The following is a 19655-nucleotide window of genomic DNA, read 5'->3' as shown; positions in this document are numbered from 1 at the left end:
CAGACTACTTGGGGGGGGGGGGGGCACCGGGGAATCCACAGCCACGTTTCCGATTGTGGCGAAATCGGCTCAGTGGATAAGCGATGTCCGGTTCTCGCTGCCACCCCCTCCCCCTTTTCTCGAGCTCTGGGCTCTCCCCACTAGGTTGAGGCCCAGCCTCGTGACCACCCCCTCCAAAAAACAAACAACACTCTCGCTGAGGACGATTCACTTTTCGAAACTGCCATTGTCCGGCGGGCCAAGAGTCCTCCTGCGGATCGCTCCCCCGCCCTCGAGAACCTTGCCCCTGTGACCACCTCGCAGCGGGGCCCCAAGGGCTTCCAGTGGCCAAGCCGAGCAGCTGGACTCGGGACTGGGGAGGGGGAAGGGGAGGGAAGTCTTGAGCCTGGGCAGAAGGGAGCCGGCTGGACATGCCAAACCTCTGCCCGGTCTCTCTCGGGCTGATTTCCCTTCTGAAATCAAGTCTTGGGGCTCGGGGACGCCACAACGTCTCCGGGCTGGAGGGCAAAGGGATTCCATCTATGGGCCGGAGTAAGGTATCTGGGACTCCTGCCAACCTCTTGGACCTCCTGAGACGGTTCTGCTCAGCCCGGGTTCTCCAAAGTGGAGGCCCGGATTTTATCTCCAGCATTTCACAGCTTAACCTCTATGCTCTGGGCCAAAATGGAACACGGTGTGTGGATGGACTCTGGGACCAGGAGTGGGACCTAGGATCTCTAGGGTTCTTGCACTGCCCTAGAGTCAGGGATACAGCAATAGTTTTAGAGCTGCAGGTTTGGGGTGGGGGTGGAGTGGCTAGGAGCTCTGGAGGCGGGCGCCGCCCTAGGGGTGAATCTGAAGAAACTGGAACGCCCCCTTCTATGCCTGGCAAAACTGCTTGCCTCTGCACCCATTTCAAATGCACCTGCTTGGCAAGGTGGTTAATTTCTTTAAAAACAAAAACGCGGCCTGCGCCCGCTTAAGTGCCGGGATTTGCACCTAAAGAGGTCACCGACCCCACGCACCCAGCAGAGGGCCGCGACACCCAGACGCTGGAGTTTGTAGAAGGTGCAGCCGCGAGGCCAGGGATCCCGGCTCGCTTGTGGTCGGTACCTTTGCGTTAGAGCGCGGGCTAGCGCCCGGCTCCGTCTGAAGCCTTCCTTCCCTCCCCCTCCAACCCCCTATAAAAGTCCAGGGCGGCGCGGCGGCGGCATTGCTGCTCTCCCCGCCTCCCGCACTGCTCCGGCTCGGCCCGGCCCGGCCCGGCCCGGCCCGGCCCGTCTGGCCAGCTGAGCAGTCCGGGCCGCACAGCGCGGACACCCTTTCCCAGCTCGGGGCCGGCAGTGCGGGGCAGCACGCTGGGGCGCAGCGTGTCTGGGGACATCTTGTGATGTTGGCGAGAACAGGACATGATCTCACATGGCGAGAAGCTCTTTAGTTCCTTAATCATTTCACGGTGCCTTCGGACGCTTTTTTTCCACCTAAAACGTTTAGTTTCAGCTCAGTGATCAGCTACCCCAGCTCGGCGGGGGAGCGGAAGGCTTGAATTATTCCGACCTGTGAGCGGCCCCTGGCACCTAAAAAAAAAAAAAAAAAAAAAAAAAAAAAGAAGCACAAAAAAGTGGAAACTTTTTTCCCCCTGTCCATTCCATCAAGTTCTGAAAAATCAAAATGGATTTAGAGAAAAATTACCCGACTCCTCGGACCGGCAGGACAGGTAGGACGGTGATACGGGCTCGAGGCGTGCTAACTCAGAGACCCAGCCGGGCGCTGGTCCTCAAGCACGTCGGCCCTGGGGGAGGGGGTCCGCCTCATTTTCGCAGGGATTGCGTATCTGTCTGCGGCACGTTTCTTCTCACCAATCTGTTCACACACTTCTGCATCAGTCCAAGTGTCTGAGGGTTTGCCTGTGTTTTTCTCTGAGAGTTTATGTGAGTGTTTATCTGGGGGTCTGAAAGTTTGGGTCTGTGTGTTTACATAGGGGCTCAGGTCGTGCATGAGTGACAATGAGTTTGTGTGTCCCTGTATAAATAATACCAAAATTTCTGAGTGTGTGTTGGAGAATTTTTGTGACTGTGTATGTGTATCTTTATATTCATGAGTGTTATTATGCATTTGAGTTCGTGTTCCTGAGTACTGTTCTTTTGAGTATCCAAAATGTGTCTATGAGTGGCAAATATATATATATATTTTGTATGAGTGTCTGAGTGGCAAATATATATATATTTTGTATGAGTGTCTGAGTGTACATCTACTCCTTTAAGGGTCTGTGTTCACCTGTCACATCCCAAGTGGTTCTGGAAGTGAGAATAAGGTGGTTACACCGACCCCTCCATTTTTGGATGTCAACAGCTGTTCACTGTATACATGCCAGTTTACAAAAGTGCTTGCCTCTAGGCACAAAATGGGTCTAGGGTCTGTGGGGGTCTGTTGTACTAAGCCTACCATCAGCCAGGCTCAGGTCCCATTCTGTTGAGAGAACAGGAGTGGAGGTGTGCAGCTCTTCAGTGTGTGGTGTATACTGCTTCACTCTGTGAGTACTGTTGAGCCTACCGTTCGTATAAAAGTGTCTCCTGTTGCAGACACAACCTTGACAAGTGAGAAGAGGCAGCCTACCTGTACGCTAGTCATGACATTTCTAGGGACAACCCCCTCAGTCTGCCTTAGCTTTTACCTAGACAGGTCTTTGCCACTGGGGTGTGTGTGTGTGTGTGTACTGTATGCTCAGGTTTATCTTGTGGGTGCCAGGAGGAGAGCACAAGTGGGTGGACATGTGTGCATAATCTGGGCATCCAGTTCTGAACCTGTATGCACAGAGACCTTCCTGCCACAGAGCCAGATATGCCTTCCTCAGGCACAGGCAAGGGGTGGCATGGTGTGTTTATGTCTGAGAGGAGGTGACAGGCAGCAGGAGGCCTCTGTCTGCCCTGAGGTAAAAGCCAGGTATGGGAACCTCTTTTACTCACTAGGCCAAATGTGCTAAATCCCCATCCAAACACGCTTCTGGCCCTGAAAGAACTTCCCTTCCCCCATCTCTGTGGATCTGAGCCCCTACCTCTACCTCAGCCCTAAATACAGGTCAAAAAGCAGAGAGAGAGAGGGGTGAACTTGTAACTCAAGCCCAGGGAAACTCCCTAGGCATATACGTGTTTCCAAAATCATAACTGAAGAGAAGTGAAGGCAGAAATCTAAGAGGCAGGGAATTGAAGAGGATTCCCCAGGGTGAAGGTGCAGGAAAGGGAACCTGGAAACCCCCTCTGCTCCTTCCCCTACTCTCCCCATACCCCCATACCCCGCTGCGGGTCCCTTAGTAGGTAAGACTCCAGAGGTGTCTGCACCAGGGACAAGGGGGTGTGATGGCTTGGGAATGGGTCAGAGGCCTGTGAGGGTCCCATAAAGGGTCTGTGTGGCTGGCCCGGCTGCCTCTCCTGACAAGCTGTCTACGAAGAATGTAATTCATGGCGGTCGATGGGCTCTTTGATTAGTTCAATAGCCTGAATAATCGTTTAATCAATAAAGCATTTCATTCCTCTGTGAGACAGGCCTGGGTGGGGCTGGGGGCCCCTAGGCTGGCCAGAGTTTAAAAATCTGGAGAGCCACGCCCCCTCTTCACTGTCGGGTTGGGTAAGGGCCCTGCCCGGGAAAGGGCGGGTATCTCAGGTAACACTACACTTCCGTCTGTCTGCACCAGTCTGGGCCTCCGCTGGGGAAGAGGCAGGAGCTGAGAAATTGGCCAGGCTGGGGGGGTCTCAGTCTGGTTTTTGGGTTTTTGCTGGGGCTTCTCCCCTCTCCCAACTCTGAGGCCTTTTATGGGTCACTTGACGGCCCTTTCCTTCCTTCAGAACTATATTCCATACCTTTTCTTGACCTCAGTTTCCCCATTTGTATATTGGGGAAGTCAGATATGCCCTTCTACCTGTAAATCTGAGGTTGGATGTAGTCAGAACTGAGCTGGGAGCCACTTAAAGATCTTCTTCTCTAGCCTCTTCCTTGTGGTAACAAAAAAGGAAAAACTGAGGTCCAGAGAGGGACATGGATTTATCTGAGACCATACAGAAGAAGGTATGGAGGGAGTAGGACTGAAAGGTGATTTTTCCACTCTTAAACCTCTCATTCTTGCTAGAAGACACCTCCTCCCCACAGGCCCCCCTGGAGAGAAAGGACTATTACAAGAGTTAGCTAGGTGGGAATTAAGGAGTCCCAAGGCAGGGAGGCTGGGATAGGCTGAATACTGCCTGCCTGGATATTGGCATCCATTCCCCCGGCTCTGGAATGAGCCTGGTGGAATAATTCCCTCCACCCATGGAGCTTCATCTTTCAGAACCTCTGGAGGCCTCATCTCAGGGGTTCTTTCCCCCCATTAGACACATGAGGAAGCTGAGCCCTAGGAGGAGGGAAAGAGAGAAAGGTAGTACCAGAGCCCCTGGCCTTCCGGTGCGCTGGTAAGGATAACAAACCTTGGTAAAGGCACTTTACACAATTCTTGAAAAATCTGGTTAAATTCTCCTCGCTTTTTCTTCCACACCCACAATTCCTACAAACAGACTTGGGCCAGGTACAGGAATCACTCAAGAATCAATCGTCTCTGACCCAACTAGCTGACTAACTTAGGGCCAATTGCTTTCTATCTTTGATGCTTTTAAAATGAGGGTTAGAGAGGATCCACCGAGTTAGGACAGCACCACTGTAGCATCTCTGGCTTTCTCCAACCGAGCAACCAATCTGAGCTCTGTAGGTCTCGCTTTTCCCAGAGAAAGAACAGGGAAATGGGCTAGACCTGGACTTCGGGAGTCTGGAGTTGATCTCAGGCCCACGGAGCGCCATAGCAGCCCCAACATCAAGACACCGCTGGGCACAGGAGGGGCTGGCCTAGAGGAGGGAGTAGGGAGGCAGGAAGGGAGTGTGTTCCGAGTAAAGCCCGGTTTGTGGCTAAAGATAAAGGTGGATGTTTCTCTGCATGTGGCTTCTCAAACATTATTCTCAATGAGCGTTCTTTCAATAGCAAAACTTCCCAAGGCAATTTGATTTACACAAATTGAATTTCTTTCCCGAGGGTTTCCTTTCCCTGGCCTCCTCCCGCTTAGCAAAAAGCCAGACTCAAAGTCATGGTGAGAGAGGGTAGGAGTGGGGGGGGGGGAACAAAACCATGAGACCGTTGTGCATGGCGTCACCTACTGCACTCAGCACAGAGTCGTGGAGACCAGTTCCCAGATAGCCTGTCTCTCCTGGACCCAGACTGTTGGGCTAGTGAGCTCTCGGAGGCAGGACTGAGGCGCAGTGCCTGGCTTGGTCAAGGAATCGCTGTGTATCAAAGTAACTTCTCTGGGCCTTGTTTAGTGGCCTGTAAAGCTGAGTTAGGTGGCCAGGATATCTGATGGCGCTTCTTGGCATTAGAAGTTCCAGGAAGCCAGCAGGCTCAGATGGCTGTAAATAACCCCGCACCCAGAGGGAATTCCCTCTGCTCCGCACTAAAAGGTGAGAAAGAGAGCTGCTTTTGCCACCCAGCTTAGGCTGCTCAACACCATCCTGAAGCCAAAAGCCTTGTGTGTGAAATGGGAATTTGAGCTCTTTCTGTTCAGGTAATATATGTGGTTCCATTCTACCCCAGCAATGCTTCTGGGATTCGATCCAAGCTACACTAGTATCAGAAGGAAAACTGGTTCGTATGGGCATATCCTAGCTGGGTTCTTTGATTTGGCAAAATACAACCACCCTCCACCCCACACCCCAAAAAACACCCTGCTATCCCAGGAGTGGCTCTGGAGAAACCCTTAAGAAACAGGTTTCTAGCTCGCAGCATTTCCTCTACCCAAGACTTGCTATGTGATCTTGGACAACTTGCATCCCATCTTGGCCTCAGGTTCCGCATCTGTAAAATGGGAAATGTATGCCCTTTTAGCTCTAAGACTTTAGAATCTGAGTTTCTAGGTCTGAACTGGAGTGGGGCTGGAGGTGGAGGTGTCATGGGTTGCATTCTTCAGGGCATCCCCATATTCCCACCTCCCCGGTGGGAATGTAGAGCCACCACGTCGAATTTTCAGTCCACTTCTAATCTATAGAGTGCCACCGGGTGGAGCGAAGTAGGGAACCCTAACTCATCCCCTTCCCTCTACGATGTTGCCATCTTCCTGCTCCAAGTCGGGGGAGGGTGTGTGTGGAAGACCCGGACAGGCGGGGTTCTTGACAAAGGAGAGATAATGCCACCACTCCTCCCCAGTGCATACTGCAGCCTCCAGGGACCCCAGAGGTCTGCCTGGGGCTGTTTTCTGCAGCTGTGCCCTGGAGCGGGTGGGGACGGTGTCAGCACCGGAAACTTAGCTACCGTTTAGGGGCAGCTGGGTCTGGGACGGGAACAGAAGGTGGGCCCGAGCGCTGATCCCATGGAGGAGTGTGAGAAATTGGGCAGAGGTAGAGAGAGGAGACTGAAGCAGAGAATGACCTGGGAGTCCTCCCAGGGTCGACCTGTGCTCTGCTCTCCTTACAAGCCCAGTTCCGGAGCAGGCATCACAAAGCCCTTCTTTTGGTGGATTTATATTTATATAGAATGAATCTGAAGCGGTGGGTCTTGGGAACACTCCCACGAGCTTCTGGGACAGGGGAGTCTTCAGAAACTCTGCCAGGGCTGGGCTCCGGGCACATGTAGGTGCTCACAGAAATAGGTGCTTCCTGAATATAGAATGGCTGTCACTTTTCAAAGTCCATTTTCTTTGACTGTGGTCCAGGGCTTCACATTCCCAAGAAACTGAGTCTCACTGGTCAAAGACCCTGCCCTTCTGGACTAAAAATGTTCTGCTAGAAATCCACCAATTTTGTCTTGAAAAGTGGCAAGAACTTCCCCAGGAAAGGAATAGTCGGGCTTTCTTGACAACTGAAAGCTGCAGCATAGTAAATCACCTAGCGCAGCTCTGCACTACCCTTGCAGATTGAAAGCGCTTTCCCACCTGCCTGCTTTAGGCATTCTCATTAGTGCTGGAAGAGGCTGGGTTCATTGAGTTCCCAAGAGGCCTAGCTCCAGATGCAGAATTGCCCCTGTAGACAGAATCTTTCAGCTGTGCACATCATGATCCCCCAAAGTGTCTGGCAGCTCCTGGTCTGAGACTGGAAAGAGGGACTAAAGGCTCAGTGCTTGAGCATCCTGGTCCAGAGCATCAGATAGATCCCTTCCCCAGGAGAACCCTGGTTATTAACTTTAAAGAAGTGTGAGGTTTTTCTCCTCTGCGTCTCTGCCTACAGTTAGCTCAGAATTGGGGATCCTTGTTAGAACGAGGGAGGAGGGTGGACGAGGAGGTGGTGGCATAGGTTTAATAAGCACTTGATAAAACTATGAGATATTTCCGCTGGAAGGAGCCTTTATTAAAGTCGCGGTAAGCCAATTCTGCCCATTTTACAGATGAGGAAACTGAGGTCAGAACCGAGCAGATGTGCGCACACTACGTTTCCATTGCGAGTCTGATGGTGCTTAAATTGAAAGCCAGATATCTACTGGGCTCCTTGTTTTCCTCCAACATCCATTGTGTGTGTGTTTGGGGGGGGGGGTCTTCTTGAGACTATACTCCAACCCATCCCCGCCTTGGTTGCCTCCAATCCTTCAGGGTATCCCAGGGTCCCAGTGCCGCGTCAGGGAAACCAGGCTCCCGCCAGACCTGCGGCGGGACTCTCCAGGCACTATGTGGATTCCCCTTCCCCCTCCCCCAATCCGCGCTCCGCTAGGCCTTCGCCTCGCGCGTTTGTCAATGAACGTGGCGCCGCAGCCTGGGCCCCGCCCCCCATTCTCTCCCATTGCCCAGGTATCGGCTAATCAGGCGGAGCCCGCCGGTTGCTCAGCCAATGGGACGATGTCTCGGGCCAGAGCCGGTTACCACCTCTCTGATTGGCTTGATTAGCGTGATTGGCAGGTTAGCCCCCGCCCCGCCCCCGCCCGGAGGGAGGCTGAGCCCCGGGCGGCGCTGTCCACACGCAGCGGGTCCTGAAAGCGGCTCCGGGGCGGCGTGGTGGAGCACTGTGCGCGCCGAGCAGGCGGAGGGCTAGAGCCGGCGGCGGCAGCGGCAGCGCGGGCAGTCAAAGCCGACAGAGGCTGTATTTCAGTATTGGTAGTCCCGGCGGCCTCGGTGGAGGGGATCTTACTCTCTTCTCTGTCCCTCGCTCTAACGCCTGGGGCAGGCGCGGCGGCCGTCCCGGAAGAGGCAACTGAAAGACACTCGAATCAGACCTCCGAGAGAAGGGAGAGGAAGCTTGAAGAGTTAGTGGGTGAGAGGTAGATTCTCAGGCGATGAGGAGACTGTCGTTGTTGTTCGTATTCTTGGCTCCGGCGATGGGGGAGCAGCGGGGCCCGCGGGAACTTTGAAGACAGTGGGTTCCAGGGTGTGAGGGCTGCAGGCTCCCGGGGACTCCGGAGTCTCGGCCCCAAGTCAGTGGCATAAGGGTCTTAGAACCCGGTGGGGCCCCAGCGCCGCCAGAGAAGAAGTTCTTTGCAACTTCTTCCGAGACGTCGGAGAGCCGGGTGGAGAGAGGCTGAAGCAGCAAGTCCGAGATCCAGAGACTCAAAGAAACAGAAAGAGAAAGGATCCGGTGGAGACCGAAGTGTCGAGGAGAGACTCCAGAGGCAGCGAGGCTGCGGAACCAGCCTGTCAGCCCGTGGGCCTCACTGCCCCCTGAGTGAAGCCAAGGGCTGTGTGTCCCACAGGCCTCCTTAAAGCCACTCCTAAGGAGGCCGGGGGCTCCAGGCCGTCCCGGAGGCAGGCCCCTAAACTATGCCCCCGAAGCTGCTGGCGCCTTGGCGGCATCTAGCCCAGGCCGGGTGCGAAGCCGCTGCCTGAGACAGCCCGGGAGGGAGCTACCAGGAGTTGGACGCACCACTCGCAGACCGACTGCACTAGCGCCGTTTCCCGCCTCTAGGCGCAGCTCTCGGTGATCTCCGGCAGGGAGGCTCTGAGAGGCCCTGAAGCTCCCGCAGTGATTTCTGAGCCCATTTCGCACAGTGCTCGGCCTGGCGGCGTGGCTCCCTAGCCGCGCTGGGCAGCCCCTTGGCGCCGAGAGGCGGCAGCGTGGGCCGGCCTGCAGTCTGGAGCGCCCTGATGGAAATACACTGTAAGCACGACCCGTTTGCATCCATGCATAGTAAGTAGGCGGCGAGCTCGCTTCTCTCACTCTCCCGCCGGGACGGGGTTGGGGGTGCCGGACCGCGGGGCAGGTACTAAGGACGGGAGGATCCAGGACTTCCGTGGCTACGCAGTAAACTTTGCAAAGTACAGGGCTCCCAGGCATGGTATGTGGAACAACGCGCCTGGCCGACTGGGCCAGAGCACCTGGCACCAGGAATCCCGCCTCCAGCAACGGGTAGTGTAGGCAGCGAGCTGCAGCCTTTCCGAGGCTCCAGCAGCAACATCTCAGGGTGTCGAGAGAATCCTGGCTCTGACCTGGAGAGGGCTCTGGGCCAGGCTAGTTGGAGGGCACAAAGCTGTAAGAAGAGGTCATTCTGAGTCTCAGACAGCACCCCACACCCCAACCCCAGTGGTGTCTTTTTCAGCCGTGGGTCTGAACAAAACTGGAGCTTGGAGGGAAAGTGGGGCCTGTAGCAGTGCATGTGTGCTTGTATGTGTGGAGGAAGAGGTTGAGAGCTAGGTGAGGATACCAAGTCCAGAGCTCCAAAAGCGTCCTGGAGTTGAGGAGTGGGATTTGAAAAATCAACGAAGTAGCGTTCCCTGAGCTGAGCTTCTGATTAGAAGCCGCCAGTTCATACAGAGATCCTTAAAGGCACTATCAAGTCGTCTCTGCAGGACGCTTGCCTCTTGATGGCTTCACCTCTTAAAAAGAAAATCAAAAAGAAGCCGGTTACCATACAGGCACCCTTGCTTTCTGACAGATGCCGTGTGTGTAGGAGACGGGAAGGGTCATTTTGGGCACAGACGAGGCTGGTTGGTTGCCTGACCCGCTGGGATCTGCCAGTTCACCCATTAGCACAGCCTCCTGTGAGATAAGCGCTCCTCTCACGGTGAGTTAACGCCGGATTAGATTCGGAGATTTCGAGGAAATTCCAAGTGGAACGAATCGTATTTCCCTTCTGAGCGCTGCAGGGCTGGGCCAGAGTAAGGCACCAGGCTTCGGCGGTATCCAGCCAGATGCCCAGCTTGAGTCCTCATGGGCCGCTGGTCAAGGAGTCACTCCTGGGCTGTGAACCCTCCCCAAGCCTTCAGACAGCCCAGGATCCTGCTTCCTTAGCCTTGGGTCCTCTGTTTAACAAAGGCAGCAGAGACCCGGCTGGAGAGAAGTCGAGCTTCCTGGGGCGAATATGTTCATTTCTGCCCTGAAGGGCCGAATGGCCTGGTAAGCAGGGAAATGCTGATCTCGGCTCCTGGGGCTGGCTGCGGGCAAGTCAGTTTCTCTTTGTGTCAGTTTCCCGAGTCCGAGGTCATCCACCAAAGCTGTGAGGAGATTTGTGCAGAGAAGCCGCTTGCTTCTGTCCTAGCCCAAACGATTCCTCACCATTTGGGGCCTGTGCCAAAACGGTTTCCAGTCCATGATGACCCCAGCACCCCCGGCAGCCTTTTCCTGCGCAGACAGCTGGGCTCAAGGGAGGCTCTGATATCACAGAGTGAGCCAGAAAACAAACGAGTTGGGGTCAGTACTCTGAGAGGTGAGCAAGCTGGTAGCTCAGCCAAGGAGCGATTGGGGGACAAAAATGGGGAGGGCTGGCCCCTGCGCTTCTATCCTTGCCTGCGGGAATCCACAGACCCTCACTGCCTTCTGCACAGAGCCTGGCGGCCCAGAGGTCATGCCTGGGCCCTTGGGGAGATGGCATCAGACCTGGTGGCCTCTCGGCTGTACATGAGGGTGAAGGAGGCAGCTCCTTCCAGGTGGGGGTTAGCCAACTGCAAATGCCTGTCTCTCTGTCCCTCCTTATCTCCGCTGTCCTTTGCCCCCTCCTTAAATAGTGCTCCCTCCTCCCATTTTCAATCTTCCCTGCAGGATGGTGGGGGCTGGGCCCCAGTCAGCCCAGCTTCCAGAGCTGGCTTCTCTGGAAATGCCCTTGGTTCTGATGCCCAAAGCTATTTGCTAGCACAATGTAGGCCTGGCTTTGGGGCCCTAGTTTGTTAGAGATTGAGTGGAGGTGTGCACAGTAGATCCTGAGAGGCTGCCTGGTTAGTAGACGATAAGACCAAGTCCCATCTTCTCATCTTCCTTCCTGGCCTTAGTCAGTTTCTTCCCCCCAACTCCCTTCCCCTCTTCCCCACTGGAGCAGGGTAGCTTCTGTGGGGAAATTGTAGGGGGAGGGGCAGGCACTGCCAGGAAATGGGCTTCTATGTTTCTTGCCCCCACCCCCAGCTACAGGCGCAAGTTATAAAGCACTTTTATAGCCAGTCTCCTACCTGAGCGTCTACTAAACGTTCAGCTACACCCATTTTACAGAGTATGATATTGAGGTCAGAGAGACAAAAAGACTGACAGGAAGTTCATATGGACAAAACTTGAACCAGTCTTTGAGGATTTACGGAAGAGGAGAGAGAGGGACTCAGACTCCAGAGACTGGGCGGTGAACATTTGGGTGGCTACACACAAGTGCAAGGTGCTATCTGTCTGGCTTAACTATGTCTGTATTCATGGCACCACTATCCATGTGTGCCAGCACCTGTCTGCCAGTTAGAAAGTCCATTAAGGAGACTTCATCCCTGCCCTTTCCCCATGTTTCTGTTTGCATGTTTGTGTGTTCCTTCATTCATCCTCTCCCGTGCCAATAGGAGGAATTTCAGTGACTCTGTGGGTCCTTCAGTTCAATCTACCACTGAGTCAGCACAGACCCTCTCCCCAAGTCTCTATGCCCAGCCATGGTCTTTGGGGGTGTGGACAGGGGCGCTGTGGTGGGCAGCATGTCCTTACCAGGGCCTGAGGAGCATCTGTGGAGGCCAACACCTTCTAGACCAGAGCCACAAAGGCCCCAGGGGCATCTGCAATTCAACCCTTCTCTCTTGCCCTCCCCTCCTCCAAACCCTGCTCTCTCAGCCCTGTGGGAGTGGGCTGTGTTTCCCTTGTCTGTTTCCTGGCCTCTGCCTTGATTTGTTCGTATCTGTCTCTGTGTCAGTCTCTCTGTAAATTCTACTTGACTCTGAAAAGTATAGCTGAGTCCGTGTCTCCCCCTCACCCCCAGCACCTCCCACAGGAGGAGCCCTCACTCAGTCCACAGGAAGTAGAGGCTGGGACTTGGGTTCTCTGAGAAAGTGCAGGGCTGAAGCTGGGCTCCCAGAAAACAAAGGTCTCCCCCTCCACAGATGTCCCCTGTCCTCCAAATGCCCCTTGCTGGGCTTCCTCTGTTTTCTCTTCTTTCTTCTTGCCTCCCACTGTACACTGCATCCGCCTTTCTTTCCATTCTCTTTCCCATTCTGGCAAGTTCATTCCTTTTTTCTCCTCCTCTTCATTTATAACTTGAGGCCTCCCTTCCAGGCTCTCTCTCCTTGTTGTCTGTCTCATGTCATCTAGTTCTCGCTCTTTGTAACCTTCCCCTCACACCTCTTCCTTGTTTCTTTCCCTGTCCTCCTGCCTCCCTTCTCTCAGGTTTCTGGTTTCACTTCTTTCCAATAAGTGAGAGACATTGCCTTTTCAGACCACAGTTTTAAATCACCAGCTTGCCACCCTTGAAATGCTCTTTTAGATCGGACTGAGACCGAAACAGAGAGGGCCAAATGGGTTTGGGGGCCTTTCCTGGAAGTTGAAGGACATAGGGGGTTTCCAGGTTATGCTGGGTCTGGTGTTAGCAATGGACATGTGGATCAGACTCTGGAAGGGCCTGGTAGCCTGGCCTTTGGGGTCAAGACTAGAGGGTATGGGATCTGCTGTCACCTAAGGGTGTCTGATCCTTGGGTTTTTTTTCCCATGATGCAGATGGTCCCCAAAGCTCACTGTCCTGTAGGACTGCTTTTGGTATTTAAGTCCTCTGAAGGTTGCCACTGTGTTTTGGGCAGAAAATTTAAATTGCCAGTAGTGTAGAGAATAGGCATTTGCAGATGGCACCAATGCCTGGACTAACAGTTATCTCAAAAGTGTGCTCAGTGCTTTTACCTTCCTTTTTGTCCTCTTAGATGAGCTTTTGCCAATTTTGAATTTACTTTCTTCTTAAATCCAGCCTGTTACTGAAAGACCCATATAACACTTTTTTTTTTTTTATTAGTATTCTCAACCCCAGAACAAAGCTTTCTTAAAACCCTTGACCAGGGTGGCTGCAGTCTTTCTGTTTTAGATGAACTATGCAATTGTGTTCCTAAACGCAAAATCCTGTTTGGGATGGTTTTCCTTTTTCTTATGTCTGGAGTGTTTTAGAACAATAAAAACTGATTAAAGCTCATTTTGAAAATTGGAGAAATTCAGCTTAGAACTAGAATTAACTACTGTTGTTATCTATAAAAAATTTTTTTTTCTTGGAATCAGTCTGAGCTTGGACTTTGGGGAAATATTCAATTCAGACTCTCATGGGAAACTTCAGTGAATCGCTTTGGCAGGTTTTAGGAAATGGGTTATGTTATGAGTAGTTTTCCCCCTCTATTTCAGATATTGTTCATGAACCTGGATAATAGTTGATTGCTGGCGGGGGGTGAGGGGTTGGGAATAGCTGAGATAAGGTGGCTATTTTATATTTTAGAGTTGAAGGGTGTGTGTGTGTGTGTGTGTGTGTGTGTGTGTGTGTGTGTGTTTGTGTGTGTTTGTGTGACCTCTGAGATGCCCCTGGCTTCCCTGGTACAGTTCAGTCCTAGGCAACTCCCAGTTTAGGAGGAGATTTCCCACTCCTCGGCCTCTGAGCTTCTAGCAGCATTGGTAAATGCTTGGATGTGGCTTCTGGCTTTTGACAGTCCTCATTGATGACAGTTAGTGGCTGATTAACAGCTACAAGGTCAGTGATGTTACACTGGTTCACTCTGTGTTTACTGGTTTGGCTCTTCATTTACTTGGATCCTTGTTTCCCTCCAGATGGACCTTGATGTAAGAGAAGGGAACTTATCGAGTGGAGGAGTTACTTTCCTGGGATCCTTTTACTTAAAATCCACCCCAGAGCCCCTGTAAAACCTGGGACTCGGAAGCCTTCTCCAGCTTCTTTATTTCCCCTGAACCAACTTAAAGCTGCTCATCAATTGCAAAACACTCCCAAAATTCCAGGGAACCTCTTTTATAACAAATCCTAATGCAGTAGAGTGGAATGTGATCCTTTGACCCATTTTTTTGTGTGCTCTGAGAGGGTACAGTGGTCAAGTCTGTATGACAGCCTCACTTTTTTTGTTTGTCTATTTTCCCCTGTCTTTATTGAGGTATGAGCCTCATCTTCTTAAGGAAAGAGTTTTTATCAAGGCAGTGGTTGAGTTTTGTCCAGTACTCTACTGATACTATTTTAAAAATTATTTTTGTCCTTAGCCCTTGAATCAGACTGCTGATTTAAAAAAAAAATTTTTTTTTCCTGAGATCTAGGTTTATTAGAGTAGTCTTTTTCACTTTTAAAGATATTTGTTTAAAGGAAAAGAGTTTCATTTTTAAAATTCTCTTTAAATCTTATGTATTTCAAAATGTATTTTCTCCCCAAGATCTTTCTTAGACCTAGCATCTTAGACCTTAGCATCATGTATGTAATAAGTTGCATCCCTAATATAGATTGAGGTTTTCACTTACTCTATTGTTCAAAAAAATTACAAAGAAAATGCTAGTAACTAAAGGAAACAGTATGGGGATGCCTGCCATCAACAGCCCAACTGAATGGCTGATGATGGACAAAGGTTAAGGTTAATTTTAAAAAGCAGTCTGAGGTGCTCCTATAGCCTGCACAGTCAGACTCTGGGCTCAAGACATCCAACCCACAGCCATTTCTGATCAGAGGGGCTCTGGGTGCTCAAAACAGAGCTTCTACTCCTATGTTACTGGTTCTAACCACCCTTTCCCTTGCTTTTTGTTTCTGATCTGTTTCAGGACATGGAGGAGTGAATCAGCTTGGGGGGGTTTTTGTGAACGGACGGCCACTCCCGGATGTAGTCCGCCAAAGGATAGTGGAACTTGCTCATCAAGGTGTCAGGCCCTGCGACATCTCCAGGCAGCTTCGAGTCAGCCATGGTTGTGTCAGCAAAATTCTTGGCAGGTAAAAGCAAGAGCTTCAGGCTTCCCTTGATTTTTCAGATAATGACCTAAAACATGACCCAGCAGCTGTCCAATGTAGCAGTGTCACAGTGAGAATCGCGGTGGCACTTCTCCCACGTACACAGTACTTTAAAGTTTGCAAAGCCTTTTCAAGGGACCATTCAATTCAAAGTAGTCCTGGGAAACCCCTGTTATGGAATGAGGTGACTCAAATAGGAGGGTGACATGTTTTCTGAAAGCCTGGTGAATTATACCAAAGAACCCAAGAATACGAGGCTCTTGGGAATCTCCCCTACACATCTTAGGTGAGATCAGGGTCTGAGCAGGGCTGGGTGGAAAATCCACAAGTTATAAAATCACATAACCAGACTTCAATGTTTCGTGTTAATGTTTTCAAAAAGCACATTCCATTTTTAAAAGGCAGCTGTCATTTTCAGTTTTGGGTTAACATCTACCTTATTATTTTGGGCTGCAGTATTTTCCTTCTATATGTTTTGTTTCCTTCATAGTGACAGGCATCCTAAATATATATTAAATTAGAGAAGGGGAAAAAGAAACCCAAACAAATACTAACTCAGTTCTGACATTTGAAAGTTGCCACTTGACCTGGCGATTTGCTGCAAGCAAAATACTAACAATGCCTATTTTCCCAGAGGGCTCTGCAGCCTCTTAACGCACCTGTTTATTTTCTCGGGTGAGACGGTCCAGGGAAGCTTGTTTTGAGATGAGGAGACAAATCTAAAGGGCGAAGTGACTGACTCAGATCCATCCAGCCAGTCAGCACTGAGGCCAGGAAGAGGCCTTAAGGATTCCTAGATCATCCACATCTCACCATACCCCCCAAACAAAGCCACAAGTGTGTTTCTAGGCATGTGAAGTGGTTATAGGTCTGCCCCAGCAGCCAGGAACATTCTTGGGTTTAGTTGTTCAGTGTTCTCCCAGGATTTCTCTTGCCAGATCAGAAAACAACCTTTGGCCTGCAGCTTGCATTATGGTTGGAGAACAGATGCCTGATTAGAAAATAAATATTTTGAAGTATGTCAGTGTCATCGTGACTTTCTGCTTTCCCTCTCGTCTGCTGGGATTTGAGAAATTCTCTCAGATGGAGGGAACAACAGTTTTTAACCTTGAGAAAACTTCTAGGGGCCAAGAGAAGAAGTTGCAGGGTCTTGCAGCCCCTTTAGGAACCATATCCCCTGCCCTTCCTGGGTCATCTCAGCTGTGGAGAGTGTGGGCTCCACTCCTGTAACACTCAGCAGCAAATAAGCCCCAGCCCGAGTTCAAGAAGGAGATCAGGGCCACAGCGTCATGTTCTTGTTAGATGAGGGTTTTAGACCAGAGGACGAGAGTGAGAGGTGAAAGAAAAAAACAGAGGAGAAAGGAGATAGAGAAAAGGGAAAGAGAGAAAAGAACACAAAGAGAATGGAGATGGATTGATTTAAAAGAGAGAGCACAAGAAACAGAAAGATGAATGAAGACAAGATAGAGAAGAGAAATATTTTAGACCATCTCAGCGTCAGACTTTGGGAGCTGAGCGGACCTTTGATATCTTCCTGGAAAGCCTCTTCATTGTATGAAAGTACAGCGAGAGAGAAAGGAGACCCTTCCTTTGTTTTTGCTGAGATGTCTTTGCTGAGCCGAAATTTTTCTTGCTATTTGAAATCTTCTCCGGCCAGGATGCTGAGCCCTTCTCAGAGGGGATGTCCAGATGCCGGGTCCTCGTGTTCTGGTTCCCAGGAGCCCTCCACATCTCCCTTGGAGACTGAAGGAGACAGGGATCCTCCCAGGCCCAGCCAGCAGCCTCCCGCGGCCCGGAATAGATTTGTCACTAGGTAGAGTGGCACTCGGAAGTTACGCGCCGCGCCGGTGCCTGGCCGTTTAAGTTGTCAACAATAAATTGGAATTTCATAGCTCATTATTTTCATAACTAAGAACCACAGTGGACAAAATGTCACTCTAATTAGAACTGCCTTTTAAGAAACAAGTTCAGCCCTAAAACAGTGTGACTGGGAATTTCTAAACTGGAGGTGTTCTATCCACTGATTTTTTTTTTTTTTAATTTTTGGTCACCAAAGAATCTGATGGGCGCACACGGGGTAACAGATTGTAGAGTGCATGTGGTGTGTGGTGGCTGTGGCTCTCAGAGGCTGCATGGCAAGGCAAACAGAGTCCCTGGGGCAGGCAGAATCATCTCGGGAAGGTGGCGGTCTGCCAGGAGTGTGGGCAGTCAGTTCACAGAGCTCAAGGCTCCGGAGGGGCTTGCGAGGCACAGCCCAGTGGCATGTGAGGCCCATTTAAATCCACCCAGAAAGCCTGGCCGTTGTCTTCTTTCACTGGAGCCTGGCTGGGAGGTTCAGGCCATTTGGAACTGGGTGGCATGTTACACCGTAATAAACACTAAGAGCATTTTAATTCGCAACACGTGCTCTTTATGTTTTGCAAAGCTTTTTCTTAACCATTCTGCATTCCTGTCTTCACAGCAGCCCTGCAAGGCAGGCAGGGGAAACAACCTTGTCTTATTCTACAAATGGGATAACTGAGGCCCAGAGAGGCTAAGTGAGTTGGTCAAGGTCACACAGCAATTTTATGTCAGAGCCACTGACTAGCACCTACACCTCTTTACTCTCAAACTAATGCTCTTTGCACCAAACTGCACTGTGTATTAGTGGCTGTTGTTCATTTTATTGTGTATAAGCCAAAAGGCTGTGTGGCTGTTTTGTTGAGATGAAAGAATGGATATTTAGTCTGAATCCTTACCTGACATAGTTGCCAGTTGGGGTTTTCTGGAGTGTCAACGTTGCCTGCTAAGTTCTTGGCACATATGTAAGTCAAAAGGAAGGCAGAGACCTCTTGGGTCAAGACCATAGCCTCCTACATTTGGCCATGTGCAGGTGGGATGGATGGAGGGCCCTGGGCCCTGCCACTCCCAGCCATCCAAGCAGGGCAAGTGCTAGGGGGTGAGGGCTTCATCCTGCCATCCGCTCAGAGTCACGGCGTGAATATTACAGTCAAATTCAACTAACATATTTTGAGCACAGGGTTTTCTGTGTGTCTGTAATCCCCACCCCAAGACAGTGCCTGTTCTAACAGACCCTCTGTGACTATTGACTGAGTTAGTGAACGAGTGATAAGATGCACATGAAAATGCCTGGTAAACAGTAAAATTTTCTCCAATTGCATGGGATTATTACTAGTAGTAGTAGTAGTATTTTAATTTTTATAATTAAAGCAGCATCTTGCTCTCACGGGAAGAGCACTAGATTCAGAGTCAGGTTTGAAGGCCAGGGCTGTTTCTAAGTTCCAGAAGGGAGTTGGGCAAGTCACTTAATCTTCTGATCATCAGTTTTCCCTTTTGAAAAACCCTGCCAGCCTCTCAGGAGTGGTGTGAGGATCAAGGTAATTAAAGGAAGACTCTTTAAAGAATTATGCCTAAATAATGAGCTGTTGTGTTGATAGCAACAAATGATTTTCTATTGTAAAATCGAAAGGATAATTGGAGGCTGCAGAGATTGCTGTGTGCTTTGATTGAGATACATTTTAAACTTCTGGCAAAATGTATTTTCTTGGATATTTTTAAAACCTGTTTGTGACTAATAACAATTTTTCAGCAATTACAGAAAGAGGGAGGACAGGTTAAGTTTTGCTTTATGGTCCAAATTTGTCCATGACTCACTCTTAATGAAAAATAGAATTTCTACATCCACATCACGGCACCTAAATTATCTCATCTGTTTCTAGAATATTCACTAACTTGGCCATAACCAGACTTACCCAGGCTGAGAATTTCAGCAACTCTTTAAATGTAACGAGTCATTGTTCTGGGTTACCTTTTGCACCCATCCCATGGGAGAATCACCACTTTCCCTTACCTATTATAAACTCTTGTTAGGTTGAAAAATTTCCAGTCATCCCTAAAATGTCTTTTTCGTTAAAATTTTTTTTTCAACTGCAAGATAATCTCCTTTGCAAGAGGAAGGAAGTCAAGAATTCTTCCGTAAATGTTGAGAGAGACATCCAGTGAAGGCTCAGATTCAAAAAAGGAATCAAGTAATTTTTCTCCCCTGAAATGATCTTTCGTGGCATTTTCTCCCTGGTCTCGATTTTTCTGTAAAACCCTGACATCCTATTTGCGTTAACGAGGAAGAGCTGATAGCATGGAAATGTCCTTAGAAACAGCGATTTACCTCAGGGGAGGTCCCCAGAAGAGCTGCTGTGACTTGCGGTTGGTTTTTTTTTTTTTTTTTTTTTTGGATTGCTTGGGTTTTGACTTATATTTAACTCATATTTCCAGTTAGTTCTGGAATCCAACTCTCTTTTTAATTTTACATCAGGGTTATTGTTTTTCTCTTAGGGAAAAAGAAGTTACATTTTCGGGGATGGTTTCACAGAATGCAGATGGGGCTGCTAGAGGTTGGATGAGCTGGCAAATTAAAAGCCAACTTTCTGGGGAAATTTTAGCTCAGGAGGCTGGGCCACAGTCCCAGTTTGACCACTGGGTCCTGTGTGACGCTGGGCAGGCCGTTTAACCTCTACGGATCTCTGTTTTATATCTGTAGATGGGGACTTATTTGTTT

General features: G+C 50.3%; 1 protein-coding gene across 4 annotated transcripts in view; it reads left to right on the top strand.

Moving 5' to 3' along the window:
* Positions 1-1213: 1213 nt before the first annotated feature.
* The window catches only part of PAX5 (paired box 5), a 176692-nt gene continuing 158250 nt past the window's right edge, over positions 1214-19655 (top strand). Inside the window, exons 1-2 of one of the 4 annotated variants that reach the window (XM_064490316.1) lie at positions 1214-1696; positions 14917-15082. In XM_064490316.1, the coding sequence (XP_064346386.1) occupies positions 1651-1696; positions 14917-15082 (212 nt within the window). In that variant the 5' untranslated portion in view covers positions 1214-1650. Of the gene's footprint in view, positions 1697-7933; positions 9097-14916; positions 15083-19655 lie in introns of those variants that run through there. The other 3 variants (XM_031450041.2, XM_064490317.1, XM_010995564.3) reach the window with 3 other exon arrangements.

This window comes from Camelus dromedarius, chromosome 10, assembly GCF_036321535.1.
Source record: "Camelus dromedarius isolate mCamDro1 chromosome 10, mCamDro1.pat, whole genome shotgun sequence".
In the NCBI taxonomy this organism is placed as follows: domain Eukaryota; kingdom Metazoa; phylum Chordata; class Mammalia; order Artiodactyla; family Camelidae; genus Camelus; species Camelus dromedarius.
The sequence above is the reverse complement of the archived record's forward strand: the minus strand, read 5'-3'. Positions and strand labels throughout refer to the sequence as shown.